Source organism: Triturus cristatus, chromosome 2_1 (assembly GCF_964204655.1).
Source record: "Triturus cristatus chromosome 2_1, aTriCri1.1, whole genome shotgun sequence".
NCBI lineage: Eukaryota > Metazoa > Chordata > Amphibia > Caudata > Salamandridae > Triturus > Triturus cristatus.
The window spans coordinates 987,742,139-987,770,005 of NC_140581.1; the positions used below are offsets into that span (position 1 = coordinate 987,742,139).

Consider the following 27,867-nt stretch of genomic DNA (forward strand, 5'->3'; position numbering starts at 1 on the left):
GTTATTTTCGATGTAATAGTGGCTTTCCCAGTCTGAAGCTTAGGTGACCTGTAAAACAGCTGAAAAAAATTGCTACCAGTTCGATTTTCAGTAGAATGTACAGAAGTAAGTTGAAGAAACCCACCCTCCTACATTCGTAAGTCCCTGTGCATTTGGAACTATTGGCGTGTTTTTTAACCTGCTTGTAAAACTGAATGATACACTTCTTCAGCGTGTTCTCAGTATTAGCAGCTAATTGAACTAAGGTTCATAGACACAGTGGTTTGTCCAAGATCACACAGCGTAGTTAGGTGTGGACTGGCCGTTATAACTCGTCTTTTTTAGGTCTCGGCTAGCGAAGGCTGCGCTTGCGCAGCCTCACTTGCGAGATTTAATGATTTCAGAAGTGGGGCTTGAACCCGCCCCTCTTCTCCATTGGCTGGCCTCTTAAATGCTGGTCAGCCACTGGAGAAGAGCTTTGTCTCTCCAAACAAGCCCCGTCTTTTTCGGATTCGGGGCGTGTTTTTTACTTTCTTTCTCTCCTCTGGAATGTAAACATTCCAGCCAATGGCAAGAGGAGAGAAAGAAAAACACGCCCCCCAATCCGAAAATGACGCGCTGTTTCTCCGAGGCATTTCTGCTTGACCTTGGAGAAACATGGTTACAAAGTCGGCGAGCTACCATTGCACCACGGGTCACCCCCTCTTGCCCTCACTCACCGTCAGGGTGTCCTCGATGAACAGCGGGAACTTCTCGCGGTCACTGCTGACTGCGACCATGCGCGCCATCTCTCCTGCTTATTGCTGCTGCTCATCCGTTGGCAAGGAGGGGGCGGGGCCACACTCTTGGGGAGGGTTGTATCAAGGCACTGACGGCGCGAGATTTTTTTTTGGTTGCATATTTATATAGCGCGAACTCGACCCGAAGGTATTGGAGCGCTTTACACGAGCACAGTATTTACATTACACATTCAGGCACGTGGAGATTAAGTGATTCGTCCAGAATCACAGGATGTGGACGCGACCTCGAGGCTCGAACCGTGGTTTCCTGCACCAGAGGCGGCAGCTACGCGGACTATGCTCTACCAGCCGCATGGTGGCTGGCCCTCCCTCTCAGGCACCGTGAATTCTGTAACACCGATGAGCTGGAAATCACTTCATCTCTGAACTTGACTCCCACTGAGTGTGGGCCCCTGGTGAAGGCATGCTGAAGACTTGAACACTATGGAATACTTCTGTCATTTCAGTTCTTGGCCCGCCCTTTGAGCTTAGTTTCTGTTTCTATATACATACACGCGTTCCTTTTGGATCTGTAAACAGGGACGATCGTTAGGTTTAAGTAAGAACTGGTAAATAAAGCTTTGTTCGCATAATTGAACAAGTGTGAGTATAACTCTGTTTTTATGTCATCAATACATATCAATGTGATGACCACCTATATTTATTAGTAGTTAGCAACTGAAACGGTAATAGTAGTTACGTGGGACAAACTCAATATTTTACCGATTTGCTGCCTCGAGTTGGCAGGTCATACTGAGAAAAAACATTTGCGCAATGGCCGCCTTCTTTCACTGAATCGAGCCCCCCGCTCAGCCTGCCTGCCTGCCTCTGTAGTCCTTCTTTCCTGTTTCTGGCTCCCGGCCCTGAGGGCGGAGGGACGGGTGACAGCAGCAGAGGGCGGGGCGCGGTGACAGGCCCTCGGCTGCCGCTCCTCTGTCCTCACCCAGCTGAAGTCACTTACCCAAGTCACTGGAGGATCCTGCGAAGCACGGTGTCCGTCGCCATGGACTCTCAGAAGGTGAGGCTTCAGCACAGTCCCACACCGGGGCTGCCACAGTGTGCGCCTGAAGGGTGTGTCTAGTGTTCCTGTCTTAAGTGGTCCCCAGGATTTGAGAGATGCTGATGTTCTATTGCCCCTCTCCTGCTTCCCCCCTGAGGGGCGAATGCGCCGCCCTGGGCTACCAGAGTTAGGAGTCACCCCTACCTAGCTTTTGCCACCGTCGACCAGTGTTGAAGAATGCACAATCTAACAGTTTCACTAACAGACATGCATACAACCCATTTGTATTTTGTGCAATATTTAAAAATAAAATGCACGTGATTCACACGCGTCAGAAAGAGTGAGCAGTACGGTATGCACATTTTGTTTTCAATATCCCCAGGCAAGTATAATGAATTGCTTTTGAACACGTGCATGTACCACCGCTTTTACACACCAGCGCCTCGGACTGAACTCAGTCCCCAGTCCTTCATCTCCTCCAGACAGAGCAGCAACTGCAGGGTGTCCCACCCCACACACATCAGGTGCAGAGCTCCTCATGCAAATTCTCCAGCTTCCCTCCCAGGCAGGTACTTCTTTTTAAGGTATAGCCTGGATCTTTTCATTAAAGTCCGGTTCTGTATGTGTGTGTGGCTCTGTGTATGTATGTGTGGCTCTGTGTGTGTGGCTTTGTGTGTGTGGCTCTGTGTGGGAGGCTCTATGTGTGTGTGTGTGCCTCTGTGGCTCTGTGTGGGTGGCTTTTTTTGTAGGTGGCTCTATGCGTGGGTGGCTCTGTCTGTGTGTGGGTAACTCTGTGTGTGTTGGTGGCTGTATTTGTGTGTGGGTTGCTCTGAATAGCTCTGTGTAGGTGGCTATGTGTGGGTGGTTGGCTTTGTGTGTGTGGCTCTGTGTGTGGGTGCAAATGCAATAGGTCTCGCATTTGAGAGAGATTAAGCTATTGACATTGTAAAAAACAAAAACATAAACAAAAATAATGTCGTGAGCAATGCCAATAGCTCTAACTTTAACAATGCCGAGACCATTGCATTGTAAATGCTTGTTTTCTATACCAGCCGGGACAAAAGGAATGCTCCTGGAGTGGCCAACAACGGTCTGTATTTATGAGCCAGGTAGCAGCGTCGTTTCATGCTAGATGGAACTGGTAATATTACATTTTTGTCAATCGCTTTTAGACGGATTAATATTTAAAAGTAGAACATTTGGGATCTAATAGACATAATACCCCTCGAAATGCAACAGTCCTAAAATGTGGGAATTGATACTGACGTTAAGATCATCCAGTCTCCCCCTTATATGCATGTTCTTGCAGAGGCCTTAATTGTCTCTAGCACCAACCACCCTTGGGAGGGTTTTAAGAAGCTCAAACCAAGAACGCGGTTTTGGCGAGGGCGGGCTGAGGCCCATCATTTTAGGTCTGAAAACGTCATCTGCCCTGTCCCCTTACAAAGCGAAAGGGTCACTCTGTTTACATCGGCTTCCTGCCAAGGCTTGGCCTCACTGTGTGACCCTAGGCAAACCCTGCTCTCTTTATCTGTCTCGGTGCTCTCGTGTTCCAAAGCTAGAAGCCCTTGTGTTGTCACCAGCCTCCAGATCGGGATTATCTTTTATATTTACTGAGGCGGTTCAGCTGCCTGAATTTCATTTGCCCTGTGCGGTGTTCTGTTTTCTGTATTGATCATTGAGGATCGGTGTAAGGCTTGGTTGACGGCTGCACATGTGCATCGAGTGCTCCTGTGCAGACCAGAGTTCTGAGGAAGGCGCTATCCCTGATATTTCCCGAACTGGCTGGATACGGTCGTAAAAACGTGCGAGACCTGTCCTGGATGAAGATGTTTGAGGCATTTTTATTTTCTTATGGTGTTTTATGTCATTCTTAGGAGGGCTTGATACACCAGTCAGAACTGTGTGTCCTCAGCAGGTCTGAAAGTTGCCTGTGTGAGGGAAGGGAGGGAAGTGGGTAACTTACCCACCCCCACATGTTTTGCTCTGGGCCCTCAGTTAGCTCACAAGGGTTTCTGACAATGTTGAGGGCACGGACCTCCATCACGTGCAAACAACTTACATAAAGGTTCCCTGAAACGATGTAGGCTTTGTTTTATGAGTGGGGTGTAGCTACTAGTGGTGTCGCAGTGGCTTGAGGGACCCAAGAACTCAAATTATTGCTTTATTTTACTATCAAGCATTGGGCCATGGGACTCATTTTCTTTGCTTTCACTGGGGTCCACACCACGTTTGCTACGCCACTGTCTTTGGTAGGGGCGTTCAGAGATGCAGTCTTGCACATACGCCCGAGTTTTGCCGCTGTGCGGACGTGCATTTTATCAACACTGAGCTTTTCTTGCGGGGTTGTCATATAGTGACAAAGTTGTGCTTGCAATGATGCCTGCCATCGCATACAAACCTGCTATCTCATACTGCTATGGAGATACCGGACACATGGGTAAGAGACCCTAGGTTCTTACTCAATCAGGATTGTTAGACCCATGGGCTAAACCAAATTAAACATGCCGGGAGCCTGGGATACCCTGTGTCCATTTGGCGCTTGAAGTCTGAAATGCTCCACGCATGCCATTGGTGAGGGCATTGAAGGGGCCAAAATCGGTGTAGTTATTATATGGAACAAGCAGTGCTTTAAATGGGCCGGTACTGAGTACCGGCACTTCTGAATTTTCTGTCCCTCAGTACCGGCACTACTCATTAGCCAGGGAGAGAACCGGTACCCTAATAGATGGCACTGCAGGCTCCGGTTGTTTATCTCCTCTAGCACAGGGTAGATGCCCTCTGCTTCTCAGGAGCAGAGTCGCTGCTGGAGATTCCAGCAGCGTCCACGTGAATGGCCTGAGACTGCAGGGGTCTAAGAGGACTCGCCGTGCGTCATGCTGTGATTAACAATAGGGGGTGGCGATGGACGGAGCATCAGAACCAATCAAACACTCACACCCAGTCAACAGATCTGGGTTTGATCCATCACCGTTCTTTAGCCCACTCTGCCACCCCAGTTCAGACATGGCCATATGCAAATCAGTCTGACCCTGTGCCTCATGGGAACAGTCCAGCCCGAACTGCCAAGCCATGCCTTCCCTGGACCGGAAACAAGCTTCCTAGGACCGGTTTCTGGCATTTCAGCCGTCTTCAGCCAGGCTTGCTTGAATCCAGTGGCAAAGTGAGCAAGGGACTCACGTCTGAGCATACCCTGCCAACTTATGGCGAACAAAGCGGTACAATAGGGGGTGGCGATGGACGGAGCATCAGAACCAATCAAACACTCACACCCAGTCAACAGATCTGGGTTTGATCCATCACCGTTCTTTAGCCCACTCTGCCACCCCAGTTCAGACATGGCCATATGCAAATCAGTCTGACCCTGTGCCTCATGGGAACAGTCCAGCCCGAACTGCCAAGCCATGCCTTCCCTGGACCGGAAACAAGCTTCCTAGGACCGGTTTCTGGCATTTCAGCCGTCTTCAGCCAGGCTTGCTTGAATCCAGTGGCAAAGTGAGCAAGGGACTCACGTCTGAGCATACCCTGCCAACTTATGGCGAACAAAGCCACTGGATTCAAGCAAGCCTGGCTGAAGACGGCTGAAATGCCAGAAACCGGTCCTAGGAAGCTTGTTTCCGGTCCAGAGAAGACATGGCTTGGCAGTTCGGGCTGGACTGTTCCCATGAGGCACAGGGTCAGACTGATTTGCATATGGCCATGTCTGAACTGGGGTGGCAGAGTGGGCTAAAGAACGGTGATGGATCAAACCCAGATCTGTTGACTGGGTGTGAGTGTTTGATTGGTTCTGATGCTCCATCCATCACCACCCCCTTTTGTACCGCTTTGTTCGCCATAAGTTGGCAGGGTATGCTCAGACGTGAGTCCCTTGCTCACTTTGCCACTGGATTCAAGCAAGCCTGGCTGAAGACGGCTGAAATGCCAGAAACCGGTCCTAGGAAGCTTGTTTCCGGTCCAGAGAAGACATGGCTTGGCAGTTCGGGCTGGACTGTTCCCATGAGGCACAGGGTCAGACTGATTTGCATATGGCCATGTCTGAACTGGGGTGGCAGAGTGGGCTAAAGAACGGTGATGGATCAAACCCAGATCTGTTGACTGGGTGTGAGTGTTTGATTGGTTCTGATGCTCCATCCATCACCACCCCCTTTTGTACCGCTTTGTTCGCCATAAGTTGGCAGGGTATGCTCAGACGTGAGTCCCTTGCTCACTTTGCCACTGGATTCAAGCAAGCCTGGCTGAAGACGGCTGAAATGCCAGAAACCGGTCCTAGGAAGCTTGTTTCCGGTCCAGAGAAGACATGGCTTGGCAGTTCGGGCTGGACTGTTCCCATGAGGCACAGGGTCAGACTGATTTGCATATGGCCATGTCTGAACTGGGGTGGCAGAGTGGGCTAAAGAACGGTGATGGATCAAACCCAGATCTGTTGACTGGGTGTGAGTGTTTGATTGGTTCTGATGCTCCATCCATCACCACCCCCTTTTGTACCGCTTTGTTCGCCATAAGTTGGCAGGGTATGCTCAGACGTGAGTCCCTTGCTCACTTTGCCACTGGATTCAAGCAAGCCTGGCTGAAGACGGCTGAAATGCCAGAAACCGGTCCTAGGAAGCTTGTTTCCGGTCCAGAGAAGACATGGCTTGGCAGTTCGGGCTGGACTGTTCCCATGAGGCACAGGGTCAGACTGATTTGCATATGGCCATGTCTGAACTGGGGTGGCAGAGTGGGATAAAGAACGGTGATGGATCAAACCCAGATCTGTTGACTGGGTGTGAGTGTTTGATTGGTTCTGATGCTCCATCCATCACCACCCCCTTTTGTACCGCTTTGTTCGCCATAAGTTGGCAGGGTATGCTCAGACGTGAGTCCCTTGCTCACTTTGCCACTGGATTCAAGCAAGCCTGGCTGAAGACGGCTGAAATGCCAGAAACCGGTCCTAGGAAGCTTGTTTCCGGTCCAGAGAAGACATGGCTTGGCAGTTCGGGCTGGACTGTTCCCATGAGGCACAGGGTCAGACTGATTTGCATATGGCCATGTCTGAACTGGGGTGGCAGAGTGGGCTAAAGAACGGTGATGGATCAAACCCAGATCTGTTGACTGGGTGTGAGTGTTTGATTGGTTCTGATGCTCCATCCATCACCACCCCCTTTTGTACCATGCTGTGATTAACAGCGCAGGGTCTAGACAGACCCTTCACTGTTGGTCAGGTGTTTATCTTTCCGAGGTCGGTAATTGGCTTAAGTAACTATAACCCACATTAATCACCACCTAAAGCACGTAGACTTTATCAGTTCATTTCTAAGCACTATATGCTCAGCATTCACAGAGGGAAGCATGTCTTACAGTCTGAACTATTAGCAGCAAAACTCAGGCTGCAGAGCCAGTACTTTGCATTACTTTATCTGGAACTGAACATGCAAAGAAAGCAGTTTCCTTTAAGAGCCTGGCAATTGTTTAAAATGTATTTAAACAACCGTATGGCGATCCATCGGATGCGAGGGCAGTTGAACGCAGTAATCGTTAAGAAGGGCAGCAACCAGGGAGGGAGGTGAATGTGTGGGAGATCATCAGAAGATTCTTCAGAGCATATGATTTAAAGAAATATAAGGCGTGGCAGGGAGGGGTGAGATGCAATGGTGTGATAAGTCATTTTTTAAACAAACACATCACCCGGCGCATAAGGCTCAGCCTGCTCCCCAATGCCTTTAGATCCACTTTGCAGCAAGTTTGTGGAATCAAAGTGCGCAGGCTTTCATAACGAATTTAATAAGAAAAGCATGCCAGCTGCAGCCAAGGAACATTTCTGTAACGTCATAAATCTGGTACATTTCTTAACTTTAATTTTCCAGACGGCAAATTTAGGGGATGAGTACAGCATGGAGGGGAGAACAGGAGACAAGTACGGAAAAACCAAGAAGAAAATGTAAGACTTGGGAGGAAGAGGAGCAGAACTAGTGAGAGAAGCTTAGAGGCTGGGTAAAGATTAGGGGAAAGCGGAGAGGACATGTGAATGTAAAGACACGGAGCCAGCAAGAGACAGGAAGAGCCTGGTCGTAGGGAAAAGGACAGTGGCATTGTTTTAAATGGGCCGGTACTCACAGATACTGAGTCCCGGTTTCGCTCAGTGAGTCTTGCGTTCATTTGCTGCCTTTCATTTGAGATCCTCTGGGGCAACACCTTCCAGGATTCTCCGGTACCTTCTCTGGCTACTCGTGATATCCCGGCCTTTACCATTGCACTGAAGGGCACAGAGCTGCGATGCATTTGTGGGCACGTGATTGTAGTTCCTGATGCGTAGACGCTTAAGGCAACATTTTTTTACTAGAATTACAGTCATGCTGATGTGGCAGTGTTTATGGTTAAAATATGTTGAGCTGCTTTCTGTAGCCGTACTTGCGATTGAAAATTCTGGCTTCAGTTTCACTGAAATTATTAGGGCTCGAACTTACACTTTTGTGTAAATTTACTACTTTTAGGTATTCACAAAGGTAAACTTCGACCAAAAGTCTAACTTTACTAGTACTAACTTACCTTTGTGAATACCGAAAACTAGTAAACTTGCACAAAAGTGTACGTTTACCTTTGTGAATAGGGCCCTTAATTTGGACAGTGCACATGAAATGTTCTCAACATATTTGTGCTGTTTTGCTGCCACCTTGTGGTAAATATTAGAGATTTTCAACAATATTTCATATTTTTGCTTTTTTTGAATAGATGCATACGGACAGCCAACAGTTTCTAAACGACCTTCGGCAAGATATTGAAAAAAGAATAGGATTTGATGCCATTATGAGAGTTCGCACAAGCACAGGTAATTGTATCCCCTGTCCAAATAACTTACTTTTTATTTTATTTTCAGAACTGTCTACAATTTCAGTCTATTCAATGCTCTGCTAGTTTGTTAATTTTTTTAAAAATTAGGGAAAACGGGATCCTGCATTTTTGGGGGAATTTCTATGGTTTTGCAAATATTTGATTTAGGGCAACCTAAATGCAACACACACACATTAATATGTTGGTTAGAATTAATGAGCTAAAAATGGAAGCTTTCTGTTTTTTCCTAAACATGCGTTTCCTATTCGAACTTTATATGACAAAATATAATTTAACCAACTGAGTTATAGCATCTGCAAGAATGGATAGTTTGCTCCCTTTTGAAAAGAACAAACTTCAAATTTTGTTACGGTAATATTCAGGGCACAAGTCCTATAAAAAGAAGTGGCGGGACTGACCAAGTCAGACCCTATGCAAGTGACATCATGACGCCTGCCATGACGTCACGACGTAGCGCTATAAAAGAAATAAAATAATACTGTATAAATTATTTGTGAAAATACTGGGACAGACCACCCCATCTGACATTCTTAGTGTCTGCACTTGTATATGGCCGATTGAAGATGGCCGACGTGGAGGAGCTCGACTAAGGAGCTCCGGGGCTTGGGATCACCTTTTGGTGGATATCCCTGTATATCCCTGTATGTTCCCCGCCATCCACCCCTCTGCGGAACACCCAACAATTCGGCTGCCCGTCGCAATTACAGCGATCTGTTTCTCACCCATTTTTCCAGCCGCTGAGGGAGACTCCATCGCGCCGTTGCAGCGTGCTCCGTGGTTAACCTGAAGATCGTAGCTTTCGGCCTACCGGTCGGATCAGTCACGGATGCCTAGACCGGATGCCTCTGACCGTTGCATGTGTCTCAATCCGCGAAGTTGTTGTATCGGAGCCGCCTCCGTGATGGGGTGGCTGCCCGGTTGCGGATCGATTTGACCCGATGGTGGAGCCTTTCTGGTCTTTGGGCTGGTGTCGCTGCTGTGATTCAGGCTGCGATGACCCCCGGATCGCTGGCAGCGCCGAACCACTTCAAGCGGGGATTGATTGGTGCACATCTCCCTGTCTTGCCGCTAGTCTGTGCTGCCTTTCTTCGCTTCCTCCACACTGCCGTAGCCCCGTCATATCCGTGTGCGGTGCCTTCTTCCACAGGTAGGAGATTCCTTTGTCTCCCGATCTCCCGCATCTCTCCCTTCCGCCTTGCGGCTTTGCTTCGCCACCTCCACATTGCGGGAGCCGAGTGTGGAGCTGGGACGGATAGCGGATGTCGCTCCACACTTACGGGGGGAAATCTGGAGTGTCTGCGCGCTACTAGCTGGGCGCTGTCCGTTTCTGAGGCCAGGTCTCTCTTGGAACTTCGTGCAGGATTGGAGGTGAAGCAGCTTTGCCATATTTTTGGAGAAATGGATCAAGGGTATTTTCAACCTTGTTAATGGATTAATTTCATTATTGTCATGTAGGCATTGTGTGAAAACTACACTGAAACAGTCGTTTTTGTGTGCCCCACGACTTGCTACTGCATTTTGTTGTCATTTTGGTTTGAGGGCTCCCTTTCTTGGCCACCATCTTGTTTCTGGGCTTGAAGCTGGATGCCCCTCCTCCCCGGTCCCTATGTTGAGCAGAGCATGGAAATAGAAAGGAGTGGGCTCAACCTTCACCTTCTTAGTTTGGTGGCCATCTTGGAATGGGCAGGTGAATAATTGCCATACATCTTGGCAGGGCATAATAAGAGAAAAATTCTTTCGACATCCCCTGCTGTTGGGTTGCTTCCTGGAGTGGTCCTGCTGTCTTTTTCCCACACACATTGTTTTTTGGGTGGTCTCTTCCCACCTTATAGTTCCAGCATTCTTCACTTTAACACCATCCCCCTCCCACCGATAATACATTTCCATGGATCAATAGACACACTTCTCACAATGGATTTGAGTCCTGATCCCTCAGGATCCAACGCTTCTATCATCAACTACCCACCCAACCTATCGAAAAATGCGGCCAAGAAATACAAGCATCACTATCTCAGGGCCTGGCCCGAAACTTTAATCTCTGATGTCTACTTTTCCACTATCAACGGTACCAGAGTTAATGACCTTATTTTCTACACCAGGAAAAGAGCATGCTGGCAAAGTCTTCTACTCTATGCTCCGAATAACAAGTTCTAGGAAAACACCTCACAGCATCAAGCTCACAACAGCTCCTTCGTCCACACTCAACGCCAATACCACCATCACCCTCTATAACAATGGTATCATCCTAATCCAAGCGTCCAATGTCAATCTATTTAAGATAACCAACATCTTCCCGTTACTCAAAAACGCGGCTTCCTCGAAACCTAATGTCACCCATACTCACCCTCCCATCTCTCAGGACCCGTCGAGTCCACTCCCCGCTACGTTAGGAAGGCCATTTCCCCATCTTCCTCTAAATCACTCCTCACCACCTGATCATCACAGAGGGGTGCCATCCCAGGTTGCTATGCCCCAACTATCTAGACCCCTGAATCTGATAGTGAGAGACTTCTCGGTTACACCCAACGCACATCTAGCCAGTCCGAGCCTATCTGTTCCCCGACTAGAGAGAACCCATGCTGTACAACTTGCATTGCCTCCAATGATTGAGTCATCTTCCCCCCAGCCCTCTCCCTTTGTCTCATATGAGGCTGGAGTCCAAGCAAATGCCCACCATCGATCATGAACGGACAACTTCAATCAATCTGGCGAGTCCTGGACCTAACCCTCAGCCTAACGATCACTCCCCCCTTACTAAGGCACCTACCTCACTATTAAAAGCACTTGGATCTCAGCTAGTCTTAAATGACCATCTTCCTCCACAGGATCCCCCCTCACCACCTCGGACCCCGTAGGTAGACACTGAGACCTCCCTTCACTGATCGATTCCCTTTCACACCCTCCTCCTCTCGCTCAACACCCAGACTTGGCTGCGCGCCTAGATGAGATTTCTCTTCAGTTGCACCTTCTAACGTCTGAGCTACATGTCTTGAAAGCCCTCTCAAATGACCTTTTCCCCATGCTCAGATCTTTCCTCACCTCTGCTAACTTGTCCAATGCTCCCTCTAGCGATAGATATCCAATGGACAAGCCTTTACCTTCCTCCATCTTGAAATCCATTCCCCTATCTAACGACACCTCTCGCTCTAGAAGATATGAGACCTACCTTGCGTCCACAGATCTACAGGACCTGCTCAACTCTTACCCTAATTGGTCCAACCCCAACATGAGCCCGCTGAGACAAATACAATCCATCCTTTCTAACCCAAACAGAGAACCTCCTAGCAATCCCAGAGGCAGCAACAAGATCAACCTCACTCATGTGAATACCACCCAGAATCCTCCCACCAAAAATACCCTACGAATTAAATGTGTACTTCTAAATTGTAGATCAGCCAGTAAACATGCCACTGATATCTTCGACCTCATACAACACATGGACTTAGACATTATCATCCTCACTGAAACTTGGTTAAATCCTGCTTCCACTCCTATTTTAGACATCCTAGTACCTCCCACTCATGATATAATTAGGTTAGACAGAGCTTGGAAACTGGGTGGGGGCTTAGCCTGTATTCATAGAAACACACTTTTGATTTCTCTTGTTGAGTCCTCTGCGCCCTCCTCTTGTGAATATTTCTGTCTCAGCATCTCAAGTAAGAACCTGCCGGTCTGCAAACTTCACACTTTCTACCACACCCCGGGAGACAATCTCCCCTTCATTGAGCAATTATTTGAAATCATTTCTAGCAATGTTGACTCAGCTGTGTCCCAAATCTTCCTTGGTGACTTTAATCTTCACTGGGCAAACCACAAAGAACCTGCAGTTTCAAGCCTTAAAGCCTTTTTAAATTATCATGAGCTGACCCAGCACTGTGACTAACCAACTCATAATAAAGGAAAAATTCTAGACCTCATTATTTCGAAAGGGCAGACCGTCACCTTGGATTCTATTACCCCATGTGACTGGTCAGACCACCACTGCATCCTTTTTTTTTATATCAACAAGGGGGTACTGTTGAGGAAGGCTAAACCATTGAAATCAAAGATATGGAAAAGGGACCTCAGACTGATAAACTCTGTTGAGCTAGCCGCCCATTGTACATCTGCCCTCTCCTCCCAAGCGGACCTGACTGAGGTGCAGTTACTCACTGACTCCTACAATTGGACCATCTCCAACATCATGGATGACATTGCTCCAATCAAACATAAAAATGCTTCAACAAAAATATCCAAACCTTGGTATAATGATAACTTAAACACGGAACGTCGCAACCTTAGGGCAGTTGAACGCTCCTAGAGATCAAATCCCTCCTCGGACCAACTTAAACTCCTAAGAGACGCTAGGAGCCTCTACTACAAACAAATCAGGAAAGCCAAGTCTAACTACTTCAGACACCAATTGGATCAAGCGGCAAACCGTCCCAAGAAACTTTTCGAATTGGTCAAACAGCAATCAATTGTAGGTCCAAACCTCTCTGAACCTGGAGGCAGTCCACCCTCTTGTGACAAACTTGCTGCTTTCTTCATTGAGAAATCAAAACTCCTATCCTCTGACCTCGCTGCTAAGAAGGCTGTACTTCTCTCCTCCAGGGCAGCCTCACCACCTGACCGCTTAGAAAAGCTCAACTCTACCCCCCTGAACGCTAAGAACAATGTGTCTTGGGACACCTTTACCCCACTTAGTGAACAAGACATCAAAAAGATCCTCTTGAATATCAACCCTTCCAACCACTTCAATGACCCGTTACCCCCAGCCATTTTCAAGGAAATCAAGAATGCACCTGGACAAGGATTGTAAATGCATCTCTATCACAAGGCACAATCCCTGATTGCCTAAAAGCAGCTCAAGTATCCCCTATACTAAAAAAACCTAACGCTGATAGGACCGATCTCAATAATTTCCGACCTATCTCCAACATCCCCACCCTAGCGAAACTCCTTGAAAAATGTGCTCAATCCCAACTCTGTGCTCACAATGAGAATTACCAACTCTTAGACCGGCATCAATCCGGCTTTCGGATGGGGCACAGCACCAAATCGGCCCTCATTCATGTTATGGATGACATTTTAAAGATACTCGATCAAAACGAATCCTGCCTCCTGATCCTCCTTGACCTTTCCTCCGCTTTTGACATGGTTAATCATGACAACCTCTTATCCATTCTGCAAATAGGATGGGTTTTGGTCGTTTTGGTGATCACGTGCTACAGTGGTTCTCGTCCTTCCTCCATCACAGATTGCAAAGAGTCAAGGCAAATCACTCTCTCTCCCAGCCCTCTCCAGTTCTCATGGGGGTCCCCAAGGATCTGCCTTATCTCCTATCCTCTTCAACCTTTTCTTGGAACCATTAGCTAAATCACTTAACTCCATGGATATTCGTTTCCACATGTATGCCGACGACATGCAACTCTATTTGAAAATCTCATCCCCGGAAAACATCATCTCACTCAACACCACCCTAACGTATACTCAAAACTGGTTAACTGAGAACCATCTCCAGCTCAACACCTCAAAAACAGAATTCCTGCTCATCTCCCCTCCGAATCTCATCCCCAATCTTGACCTCTGGCTGAGCCACCTCACTGCTTTCAACTGCACTCCTCATCGTAGACTCAGCCAAATCTCTAGGAGTCACCATGGACAAGAACCTGAATATGAAAAATCATATCAGCAATACATGTAAAGGAGCAAACCACTTGATGAGGACACTCAGAAATATCAAACCTTTCCTTCCTCTGTGGCCTTCCCAAATACACCCTGGCTCCACTAAGGGCATCACTGAATGCTGCTGCTAGACTGGTTACAGGCACCAAACGCAATGAGCACATATCGCCAGTCCTAAAATCTCTAAATTGGCTCCCCTACGAAGCACGAATTCAGTTAAAAATTGCTGTTATGACGCACAAAGCCATCCACTTCAATACTCCCGGGTACCTGGCACAAAAAAAATGAACTATCCTGTGGTGTAAGAGCCTCTAGAAGCTCCACTACTTTCCTCTTGAAACCACTTATCCTTAACAAAAAGAGAACTTGTCACAGAGCCTTCTCTGGCGCTGCTCCAAAGATATGGAACTCTCTTCCACCAGAAGTACGCAGAATCTCCGTTACAACGGTGTTCAAACTGGAAGTCAAAAGATTCCTGATGAATAAATTCCTTCAGTAAGTGGGCTAGGCTCTCTGGCCCGCTGTCATTGTTCCTACTTCCATGGTTCCAACATTTACTACTACATTTTTTACGACATACTGTGTCCCTCTTTCGCGACCCTGTACAATTGTTTAACATAACTTCCATGTGGCATTTTCGTGTAATTTATGATCATTCGTGTTTTTATCCCTACTTGTTGTTTTTACATTATTGTCCTTCTAGTTCTGGTTCGAATGTAAAGCGCTCCGATATCCTTTGGGATCTTGTTTGCGCTATATAGAACTTTATATATAAAATAAAATAAATATAGAGGGACCTAACAAAGGTAAAAACTTGCCTCCCTTAAGTACTTGTGAAGAGATGGCAATCTGTGTGCCTTTGTTTCCCCTCCAGTGCATTTACATTTAAGTGTGAGGTTCAAGGCCGTCTCCAGTCAGCGTATTCAAACAAAGTGTGCCTGATGGCCCCTTAACTTCTCTCTATTTTTGCCCAGCTGGAGGTGAAAAATAAGCTCCCTCCCCGCCTGCACGTTGCTGCTGGAAATGGAAAGCAGACAACGTGCAGGCGCTGCTGAACCTGTCCGTGTGTCTTACACTGGGACAAGTTCAACATATTTCTGTGGGGTCCAACTTCCTGGCAGGGGGACGGAGTCCACCCTGTGAAAATAGTGGGTCGACGTTCTTACCTGCGTGTACCCCCGACTTGGGCGCAGGTAATATTGGTAAATGCGTGTTACGATTTGAGAACGCAAGGCCCTTCTTCTGAGCTCGTAGGAATTAGAGTGCGGTGAAAATGTCTAGGAAAATCCTGATAAACACCCCCCCCCCCCCCCATTAATGAGAGGTATCCCAGTGTTTTCGAAACCCGAAGTTACCAAGTCCAGAAACATCGCCCCAGCTTGTAGTAAGTACTAATATACTCCTGGTAAAAACATTGCTGCGGGCAGATGCACAGCCCGGCCCCTGGCCCACTCCCCAGCACCAAAGGGGAAGCAGACAATGTTATCGCAGGAGAGGCTACAGCCTACCTACTTCCCAGAAGCCCTCCCCGCCCGGTACCTTCAACCTGCACCAGCCTTTCTGCAAAATTTTTAAACTCCCTTTAAACTTTTTTAAATGACCCTGGAATTCTGGCCTGGCAGGTTATTCCCCATTTGTGATGGTTGTTAACGGACAGGGAATTACTAGAATTGTTAATTCTGCCCTCGATATCTCCCCATGGAGTTAAATGGGAACTCGTAATAAGAATCCCTTCACACCAAGCATTCACTAACACAAGATTTAGAGTGTCAGATGCCAGAATGAGGGATAACGTGAAACTGAAGTAAGTAGACCACTTTTGTACATTTTTCCTGTTTCCATCCTTTTTTCCCTTTCCCCACGCATATTTCTTCAGTTTATTCCTGGCGGAATTTGAGCGGGGAAAACCTAAAGTGCTGAAATTTCAAACAGTTTGGACTACATTATCGAATACAACAATGTAGTTGGAACAGTGGCCTTAGGGATTGCCATCCTATTGTTAAACGTCTTCTGTCGCAATCAGTCCTCCAGGTAAGATTTTTTTTCTTGATAAAAGCACTTGTTTTTGGTAGAGTGACAGATGTTCCCTATTATTCCCGGTGTCCGCTTCTGACGTGCTTGTGCCTGTGCCGTGCATGTTCACCCCACCTCCCGCACGCCTCACGTACTCTCTTTAGCTCCCAATTCTGTCTTCAACTGCCAACCACCCTTTAATCTGCCTGGTTATCTTCGCTTTGGCGGCGTTGTTTCGGTGACAGTCTTCCCACTGGAACATAGTAAACACAATAAGATGATGGACGGAGTACTCAAACTTTTTAAACTCTCGCCACCAGTCAAGAGGTTTGGGTTGAATCCATTGTTCTTTTGCTGAGTATGCCACCCCAGTTAGACCCAGCCATATGCAAATCAGTCTTGACTCTCTTCCCCATGGGGATGCTTGTTTCTGGTCCAGGGAGGGTCTGGCCTTGCAGTTTGGACTGGACTGATTTGGAATGGCATAGTGAGCAACAAACAATGGCTTTAGGCCCAGATCTCTGTACAGGGAGTGAATGTTTGACATTGTTCAGCAGTCTGTCCATCAATAGTTTGCATTTCTCACCCAAAGTGAGACGGGTATGCCCAGACATGGGTCCTGTGCTCGCCATGCAACTGGAGTTAAGCTAGCCTGGCTGGTGAGGGTTGATACCCCGAAACCGGTCCCAGGATGCTTGTTTCCGGTCTAGGGAGGACCTGGCCTGCCTGTTCGGGCAGGACTGTTCCCATGGGGAGCAGGGTCAAGACTGATTTGTATATGGCTGGGTCCAAACTGGAATGGCATGGTGAGCAAAAAACGTTGGGTTTTAACCCAGATCTATGTTCTAGGGTGAGTATTTGACAATGTTCACCATTCCTTCCATCAATTGTTCTTTTTCACATTTGCGCGGGTCCCGTGCTCGCCATGCCACTGGAGTCAAGGTAGCTTGGCTTATGAGGGGTGATACCACAATACTGGTCCAGGATGCTTGTTTCCAGTCCAGGAAGGACCTGGCCTGGCAGTTCAAGCTGGGCTGTTCCATGGAGAGCAGGGTGAAGGCTGATTTGCATATGGCTGGGCCCAAACTGGTATGATATGGCAAGCAAAAAAGATGGATTAAGGCCCAGATCTCTGTACGGTGGGTGAATGTTTGACATTGTTCAGCATTCCATCCATCAATTGTTCTTTTTGTAGTCTTTCATCAGGATCATGGACTCCTGGCAGTAGTGGGAGGCTTCTCGCACCTGGGAGTCCAGTCAGGCACACCGGACTGGGCTCCCTTCTTCTCCTGGACAGCCAGAAGGTGGATAGATGAGTGCTACTGAGGGAGTAGCTAGATTGGTCACCTAGTTTCTGGCAGGGCGGTACGAGTCGGGGAGGGGGGGCTCGGAATGGGCACAGGTGCTGGCAAATAAAAAAGCGTGATACAGCGTGTTTAGTTCTGATTCTGTTCTTTATTGTCTGCTAGTAGGCACTAGATGGTGAAAGAGAAACCTTTCTAAATGTATGCTTCTTGACTCAGCAATTTTAGCAACTCAACAAGTTTTTGGTCATCACTTGGAGACCATATTGTTACCTTCACAATTGTCAGTTAATAATAAAAGGCTGTGCTGCTGAATAGGTTTGTGACATACTGGGGCACTATAAGGTCATTATCAGGATATCAGTATTCATTGTTGTGACATCCCTACCAGCCTTTGTTAGCTCACTTCAAAATCTAGAAATACCAAATTAACGGAATTAACTACTTCCTACCTGATTTGTTTATTCGCACAACTAGATATATGAGGGAATTAAAATCCACCCCCAAAGGGTACAACCAAAGTTGCCAACAACAATGGACACTAGAATAAATATAGAAAAATATGATTCTTCCACCAATCCTGCAACTAGCATTACTACAGGGGATGAGATTAATCACAACAACTCAAGACAAGCCATAAGAAAACTGGGGTGTTCCTGGATGGATATAATTAAACAACCAGATAAACTATGTCAAGGGGAAGATTTGTTAATTAGTTTTGAACACCACCCACTAAATGTGGATCAAACCGCAAACAGTCTTAAAGTAAATTGAAAAAATTGTTAAAATCACTAACTAAGCATTCTTTAAACTGCTTTGTGCAGGAGCTCATCTGTGTAAGGGTGGTCTTCACTATACTGTTCATTTGTCAGCTGTGATAATACATTAGATAAACCTTCTGCTTACACCTTTAAACAGCACTCTGTGTTAACGTCACATATTACAACCATAGCAGAGATAAACCTCATCCCAAATAATTATTTTACCAGTCGACACTCCCATGGATAATCCATCTATGGGAGAGAGGAAGCAGGGTCTGAAGGAATAAATTAAATACAGAGTTCAGCAACTCGACAATGTACAAGTACATTAGATGTTTCAGTTTCACTAAAAGAACTTGATGATCTTTCTGGAGTAAACCTTCGCCCCAATCAAGAATGCAACTTGTCCCCATTATGCCAAACAGATGCCTCTCGCCTTTTTCCACAACGCAATTAGGTGTTTTCTATCAAACTCCCATTCATTCATCAGACAAAATAACCTCCCGGTATATCCAGTATTGACAGCTTTGGGGGGCTACTAGTACCACACTAATGCAGGTATCTAATAACCTAATAATCACTCGTTGGTATTTTCAGAAGAGGTATCTTTATTAAAAAGCATAAATCAAGATCTTAAATAGATGCAGGAGAATTCCAAGACTACGGTGCACATTGAGCAAAATTTAAATAAGTATGAGTCAAGCTTCTTGAATCTATGTTGCATGAAGGATATAATTGACCTACGCCGTCTAATACCAAGCAAAATTAATACTCAGTCCCCAGACTGGTAACTTAAACCCAAGGGCAACCACCACTTTAAATGACGCAAATGGAATTATACATGCTTCTACTTCAAATGCAACCCAAACTCACACTGAAGGAGTCCTGGTGCTTAACTCTTCTCAAAATATCACCTCAAAAGTTTTGATAGAAACAGCAGATACAAATGTTCATTAGCTCCTTGAGACCATTGATGATGCCCCATTGGAAGAACCTATGCCTTGTATTAGTAAAATATGTTTAAAAAAGTTCTGAAAGTTGCGTAAATTAGGGAACGATTATGATGACAATAAAGTAATGTCGCAAGACTTGAATAGAACTAAGAACAACTGTCAGGGAAAACAGAAATGTTATCCTATATTTAATCAGGCAGATTCAAGTAGTCGGGATCAAGGAGTTAACTTACAAAACAAACCTTCCCAGATCAGAGGAGAGCCATGTGAAAACCCAAAACTCTACTGTGAACGGACAAACATTAAATTCACTTGCACATTGTAAGGACTCAGAATTAGCACCCACTTATGGTCAAATTGCCACCAAAGGTTTACAGGCTCCAGTAGTCACGGTCAGATCAAGTGCATCAATAAACAATAGTATTTACAACGTATAAATCAGAGGTAAAGCATCTATCTTAAATTAACAAAATGTATTAAAATTACTTAATCATTTTCTGGAATTTAAAGATATGAACTCTACTGTTCTAGAGAGAGTGCAGCTTATAGAGTCAAAGCAAGCAAACTGTAATATTACACAAACAACTTTGGTTGTCGAAAGTTTTTGTTTCCAAAATCTGGGCACGGCGGGCGGATCTAGAGGCCTGGAGTATAATTGTTCTTCAGGTAAAAAAATATATTTATCTGCATATACAAAGACCGCAAGTCACAAAAGCAGAAACTACTGCGAATACACTAACTACATTTAGCCACTTCAAGGGCCCGACAACCCAAACCTATTAGAGAGCTTACAAATTACTACCAACAGGTCTTCCGCTGAGCATCACAGTAATATTGTGCCACCATTACCAAACAGCACGAGAAGAGTCACCCTGGCCACTCGTCATCATTTCTAGTAATTCCTCTTTATTACCACACACCACACAATGATTTTTTATGGTGCTCTTGAATTATTGCTGGAATTGAGAGGCACATATTGACTGATAATAATAAAATATCTAATTTACTTTTCAAATTACAATTTCATTTGTTTGCAAGACTCTTGGACAACTTTTTAAGTTTCATTTAGCCAATTTTTCTACATTTTAAACCCTGGCAATGAAAATCAGGTCAGGAAGGCCTACTGGTGGTCTAGTCACATTAGTGATTAATAAGCTCCAAATGAAAGCTAAGGACCTCCATTCCAATTCTCTAATAATTTTAATAGTTTAGCTTTAAGACACTGCTAAAAACCAACTCATAATTGTAAATTAATATTTTCCTCCCCTTGTAGTCACAAGTAAATATTGGCGTGAGTCACTGCTCGACACTCCTGAAGAAATTATCGACAAATTCACTAGTTCTTTCATAATTTTGACCGGTGATTTTAAGCAGTACTTACTGCATAAACTGAAAATCAATGTATCACCAGAGGATTCCCCAGGTACATTTTCAACATCTGTTCCCCAACAATTCCCCCCCCCCCCCCCCCCCCCCCCCCCCACCACACCAAAAAAAGGAAAACCTGCAAAAATGAATAAGAAAACCTTCAGTCACTTTTGTAGCAGGCAATGTCAAATCAGTAATTGACCACACATTTATACACTACTCGAATTTCCATTTATCAAGTTATTTTGAGATTATTGACTGGAAAGAAAGTGACCATAATCCATAGGAATTCATACTATCTTTGATGCACAGCCAATATTGAATGAATAAATGAATAAGAGGGATTTGTAGAATGTGCGGTTACTCCAAGGAGTGTCCCAGCGCTAACAAGCAGAGCTCAGGTACGCAGCACCAAACAGAGATATCCCCCCCCCCCCCCACTCCTCCAAGAAAAGACAGGTTTTTAGTTTTCTCTGTAAAGTGAGCCCAAAAGAGATCGGACATAATTCAGGAGGGAGCTCAATCCACACCTTGGCCGCAAGATTGGAAAAGGCTTTACTGCCCCTTCTGACATGCTTAAAGTGCAGAATTATCAGCAGTGCGGTAGAAGCAGAACGCAGCGCTCTAGAGGGAATGTACTGGGTGAAACTTACAGCCAAATAACCAGTACTAGAAAGATGCACTGCCCTGTGAACCAAAGCTAAGGCTTTAAACAAAATGTGTTTCATAACAGGCAGCCAATGCAGAGCTTTCAGAGCAGCTGTGGTTGAAGAATGTCTCGGCAGGCGAAGAAGTAGCCTGGCTGCCGCATTTGGCCACCTGCAAATGATTCACCTGAACTTCTGCAGCTTCTAAATACGGGGCATTTGCATAATCCAAATGCGAAGTGATTAAGGCATGGATCACTACTCTTCTCGCCTCCAAGGCAGGAGGGGGAGGAATTTCTTTTTTTTTTTTTTTTTTTTTTTTTAAAAAAACCTTTATTTCAAAAGTGAGGACACAGCTATTCAGCCGACAACCCGGAGGTTCGGCAGCATCGATACATAGAAACAGAGATGCGTCCCCAGTAGCGTGACAGGAGAAGTGCAAAGGTTCAATTTTAAGTAAACACAAAACACACAACAAACCCCAGCAAGGCAAGAACACTGAAAGCCCATGGTGAAAGCCCCCCAGGGGAGGCCGGACCCCACTCATCTACCAGTTACAGTACAGTGTAAAGAGGAAGAAGGGGGGAGAGCAGAGGCCAAAAAAAGGGTCCATTAACCATACTGAGCTGGAAAGAAGGTCAGGAGGAAAGCTGTTCCTCGGGAGGATCCAGATCCGGGGCAACACATATTCCCCCCCTGTATTGATTCCACCGCCCCCAGATGGCGTGCCACTTCCGGGGGCGGCCTCTAGCGCAATATACCGTCTTCTCCCTTAGCATACTCCAGTCCATATTTTCTTTCCACGCGGTCAATGTGGGGGGCCCCGCGGAGCTCCACAGTCGCGCGATATCTCTCTTAGCGACCATGTTGCCCAGAGTCACCCATTGGGTCTGTGCCGCATCGTGGTCAGTGGGCCCCCAGACATTCAGGAGGCAACACCGCGCTTCCGGCTGCATAGCAATGCCCGTCACCTCCCCCATCACTGCATGGACTCTCCTCCAGAATTCCGTAATGACACCACATTCCCAAATGATATGCAGGAAAGTACCCACCATACCACATCCCCTCCTACATAGGCCGTCCTCCGAGAATCCCATGTGAACCAGCCTTGGCCCCGTCACATACACTCGATGCAGTATTTTAAGCTGCACCAGCCTCAGACGCGACGGGATCGCAACCTCCTTAGGAGAGGAAACAGCAGACTGCCAATCCTCATCATCCAACTCGAGGCCATCCCTAGTCCACTGGTCCCTCAGCCCCAGAAGCATGTCCGCCCGGACGTTGATCAGTTTCTTATAGATGAGCGAGATCGTGCTTTCGGGCATATGGCCATCAAGGACCCGGTCCTCCAAAGGAGAGGACTCAGGCACCTTCTCACCCTCTACGAGGACTGATCGGAGGGCGTGACGCACCTGAATATATCGGAAACACTCGGAAGGCCCCAGCTCATACTCCATCTGCAACTCTTCAAAGGACTTTACCTTCCCCTTATTCAGCACATCTCCCACCCTGGAGATGCCGATCAGGTCCCATTTATCAAAACCTTTTGTGTGCCAAAGCCTTCCCAGCATCTCCGATTCAAACAGCGGGGTAGCGAGGGTGAGCCTATCCTTCCAGCCCAGCGAGTCAGTTGCCATCTTCCACACACGCACTGCCACACCAGTGGGCCCCGTGAGGGACGAGTCTAGGGACCGCGAGTACAACGCCCTGTAGTAGTTACCACCACGCAGCAGCCACCTGTCCATGGCATACCCAGGGCTGAGGGCAGGGCCATACAACCCATGATTAATCGCGCTCAGCTGGGTGGCCCAATAGTACCGTCGGATGTCTGGGAGCGCAATGCCCCCGTCGTACCATGGAAGCGTCAACTTTGCAATAGCTATTCGCGGCCGCCCATCCCACAGCAACGTTCGTTGGAGGCCTTCGACCTCCCGAAAGTATTTGGCCGGTACCCAGTCCAAAGTATTCTGCAGTGCGTAGAGGAAGCGGGGAAGAGACATCATTTTGAACAGGGCCGCACGCCCAACGAGGGAGAGCGGCAGCCTCCGCCAGCCTTCAACATCCCGCCTCAGGCGTGCCAGGGGGGGGGGGAGCAGGTTCTTCTCATATCGCACAGCAGGGTCCATGGAGATAAAGATCCCCAAGTACACGAAGCCCTGCTGAGCGACCTGTATCGAGCATGTGCTAGGGATCGGTGGTACCTCGCCACTAAGAACATACAAATACGATTTACTCCAGTTGATAACGAGACCCGAGTTCCTACCAAATGATGTGAGTACGTCACAGACCACTATAAGTGATTTCTTGGGTGAGGCAAGATACAGCAGGATATCATCAGCATAGAGCGAAATACGGTCCTCGTGTTCAGGCGACCATCTAAGGCCCCGTATATCCGGGTGCCAACGTATCCACGCAGCCAGCGGCTCAAGGGCGAGGGCGAACAACAAAGGCGACCAGGGACAACCCTGCCGAGTACCCCTCCCAAGCTGAAACGGAGTCGACGCCCGACCATTCACCACCACACTCGCAAGAGGCCCCTCATACAGCAACCTCACCCAGCTCACAAAACCGTGGCCAAAGCCGAACTTGGTCAGCACGGCCCACAAATATGCCCATTCCACCGTGTCAAAGGCCATCGTGGCGTCGAGAGACGCCACAATAGCTGGTTCACGCAGCGTGCCCGCCCTGGCGATTACGCCATGGAGGCGCCGAAGATTTAACGCTGTGTTTCGGTGCGGGATGAAGCCGGATTGATCCGGGTGGACCAAGTCACCGAGTACCCTAATCAATCGGGTCGCCAGGATTTTGGCCAGAATTTTCGGCTCTGCGTTAAGGAGTGAGATAGGCCTATATGAGGCGCACTTATCTCGGGGTTTGCCCTCTTTGTGTATAACCACAATCGTCGCCAGTCGCTGGTCCAACGGGAGGGTCCCACTCCCCCGCGCCTCCACAAACATGGCGCGCAGGTGAGGGGCGACCCTATCCGGAACCAGCTTGTACAGATCGACCGGCAAGCCGTTCGGTCCCGAGGCCTTGCCCGAGTTTAACGCGCGGATGGCCCCCGCCACCTCGTCAACCGTTATGTCACCATCTAGATCGTCCCTATCTATATCGGAGAGGCAGGGCAACTCGATATCACGGAGGAGGTCACACGAGTCCTCGGGCGGCCTGTCCGACACTGAAGCATAAACCCTACAGAAATAGTCCGAGAAACACTTTACAATCCTCTCAGGTTCCACAATCGCCTCTCCCCTCTCTCCCGTCAACTCTGGCACAACTCTATTGACCCGTTCTTTTCTGTCCAGCCAAGCCAGGAGCTTCCCTGCTTTGTCACCTACATCATACAAACGGCCCTGCTGTTCCCTACTGAGGGTCTTAGCGGCGTTTGTCACCAGGTCCTTATACTCAGTTTGCTTCAAGCAAAGCTCATGCAGTGAGGCCTCTGTAACCTCCTCCTCTAGCGCTCCCTCCAGAGCCGCGATCTCCTCCTCAACCTGCAGAACCTCGCCATTTCTCCGCCGCTTGGCAGCTACTACAAGGGAAAGGGCTTCCCCTCGGAGCACGGTCTTAAATGCTTCCCACAGCGACACTGCCGAGTCCACGGATCCCCGATTGTCCTTGAAGAAATTATCTACTTTCTTTACCAGCGCGCTGCGCATCTTGGGGTCTCGGAAATACCACGGGTTGATAGGGGCCACCCTTCCTCCTCCCTCCCGACATAGATCCAGCCGGATCCATACTGGCGAATGGTCCGATATACCACGCGCCATGTGCCTCGCCTCGGAGACCAATGAGGCATGCGCAGCCAGAGTGAGTAGGTAATCAATCCTGGAAAGGCTACCATGTGCCCCGGAGTGGAACGTGTATTGGCTCTGTGTGGGGTGCCGGAGCCTCCAGCAGTCTATCAGGCCAAGCGTGTCTAGGAAGTCTGGAAGCCACTTCTGAGCCCCCCCTGTGTCTCTGGGCGGGTGTCTATCCAGCAGACCGGAGCCAACAGCGTTGAAATCACCTCCCACCACAAGCATACCCCCGGGAGATCCAGCAAGGCCCTACCCAGATCTGTGAACGTGGAGGCCTGCAGGGCCGGCGGGACATAAACCGAAACCAAAACCAAAGTTCTTCCTTCCCACCGCCCCGCCACCGCCACAAACCTCCCCCTATCATCAACAATGGTGGAGTCCACCTCAAATGGCAGCGAGGCTCTGACTAGGATGCCCACACCCCTGGACCCGGAAGAGAATCCCAAATGTGCTATGAATTTATAACCCTTCCTATTCAGAGCATAGCACGTATTACCTATAAGATGCGTCTCCTGCAGCAGGGCAACATCCGGCATTGACCGTTTCAAGAATTGCAAAACAATCCCACGCTTAATGCGATCCCCCAAACCATTAACATTCCAGCTTATAACACTTAAACCCCTACCCCCCATCCTCAAACGTAAAGAGGCCCACCCCACACCCGAAGAGCCACCATGGAACAGTCCTGGAAATAATCACCATGCCTTGCAGAAATAAACCCCCCAACAACAAACCCAAAATCCCAGAAACACCCCCCACCCTGCACCCCTGCTGCAGCTTACAAAGCCCCCCCAACTTGCAGTGTGCCTGTCGCCCTACAAAAACCCAAAATCTACAAAAAGTACCCTAAGGGAGGAAAAGAGCACCCCTCGTCCTCCCGCAACCCTCCGCATTTACTGCACTCTATTCAAGTCTTCAAATGTAGCCAAATCGAGTCAGACCGGCTCCGAAAAATCAGCCCTGCCCATCCCGGCCACTGTCTCCATCCTCGGCAGTGTCCGCCCCCGTCCGTCGTCAGGGCAAAGCGTCCAGCCATTCATCGGCCATAACAGGAGAGTCAAAGAAGAATGTCCGATCTTCGTGCACCACACGTAATCTGGCAGGGAAGAGCATGGCATACTTCAGATCCCTCTCCCGGAGCCGCCTCTTCACCCCCAGAAAGCCCTGTCTCTGCCTCTGCACCTGCTGGGTGAAGTCCGGATAGAAATTCACCGACGCGTTCTGGAAGGGGACCGGGCCCGTCACCCTCGATGCTTGCAGGATAGCGTCCCGATCTCGAAAATGAAAGAGCCGGGCGACGATCGGCCTCGGCGGGGCACCCGCCTTGGGCCTCCCACCCGGCACTCTATGGGTCCTTTCAACCGCAAAGAACTTTCCAAGACCCTTAGGCTGCAGATGATTAAGCACCAAGTCCTCGACAAGCAGGTCAACCGAAGCCTCATCCGAGGACTCCGGGACCCCGATGACGCGCACGTTGTTGCGCCTGGCCCGGCTCTCAAAGTCCTCCAGCCGGCGGGCGGCGAGATCACTCTCGGTCCTCAGCTTACGAACCTCGGTCTGCAGTTCCGTGACATCATCGGTGAGGCCCGTGGTCTTGAGGTCCAGGTTCTTAACCCGTTCATTCGTTTTGCCCAAGACCGCACGGATCAGGTTGACATCCACCAAGATGGCGTCCACCTTATGCACCAGGGCATCAAACTGTCTCCCAATCGAAGTCTGCATCCCTTCGAGCGCGCCCATGACATCCTGTAGTGAGAGCTCCGGGGCCAAAGGCGAGGCCGCCTTCTGGGTATCCAGCGACTGGCTCGACCCACTCGGTGATCCCTTCTGCAGAGCATAGCGGTCCATGCTATTGACTTGGGTATAGGCTCCCCGCCTGGTAGACTTAGCCTTCAGCCGATCCACCTCTGCTTTGCCTGACATGCTTGACACCAGGCAGGTCGGTTCAGATAAGACGGGTCCCTCTCAACGAAAGGAATCAGGAGTGATCAGTTCTGCAGTGGGCCGCCAGAGAAGCCTGCAGAGCGTCCATAGGGTAATAAAGCCACCAAGAGCTCTCCAGGGGCAGGGCTGACAAAGGGAGAGAAAGCGAAAGTGAAAGGACGGGGACCTCCGTCCGACAGTTCACACCTCGCCTGGCCGTTGTTGTTCAAGTAGGAGTCGGGCATCCTGCCAACTCTAGCCCCTGGCATCCCCCGGAGATAGGCCGCAATCTTCCGCCAGGCATAAGTCCGGTTCCCGGTGGGCGATCCGACCGCGGGTAGCATCAATCGCCTCCCTGACAGGTCATCCACACGATGCCATGCATACCGACAGGATTAAAGACAGGATAGTCGACGGAGGGCGCGAGGGTCTCGGGAGCTCTGAGCTCACGCGGCCATCTTGGTCAAGCGCTAGGCTCCTCCCGGGGAGGAATTTCTTGATAGTGCGGAGCAACACGAAACATTACCACGGGAGAGATCTGCGGCTTCATGGAGAGGGTGTTATCCAACTTCACCCCAAGATTTTTCGCCACTGAAGAGGGAGGAAGCGGGGCTGCAACGCAGAGGGCCAGAGATCTTCCCCCTCAGTTGGACACGTGTGTCCCAAATGAAGTAATTTCCGTCTTCTCTGCATTTCATTTAAGTTGGCTTCTTTCCATCCAGTCAAAGACTGCACACACACACAGTCGGTGAAGGAAGCTGCAATAGAGGCGTGAGAGCCTTCGAAGGCAAAGAGCAGCTAAGTCTCATCAGCGTAAGAAATGATTTCAATTCCGAACGGCTCGA

The 27,867-nt window shown here is 48.3% G+C and overlaps 1 protein-coding gene across 1 annotated transcript in view; it reads left to right on the plus strand.

Annotated features, from left to right (window-relative positions):
• The window catches only part of SEC24D (SEC24 homolog D, COPII component), a 553,336-nt gene that overhangs the window by 447,903 nt on the left and 77,566 nt on the right, over positions 1–27,867 (plus strand). The window contains exon 16 of the mRNA XM_085634340.1: positions 8,467–8,563. Within this exon, the coding sequence (XP_085490466.1) occupies positions 8,467–8,563 (97 nt within the window). The remainder of the gene's footprint in view (positions 1–8,466; positions 8,564–27,867) is intronic.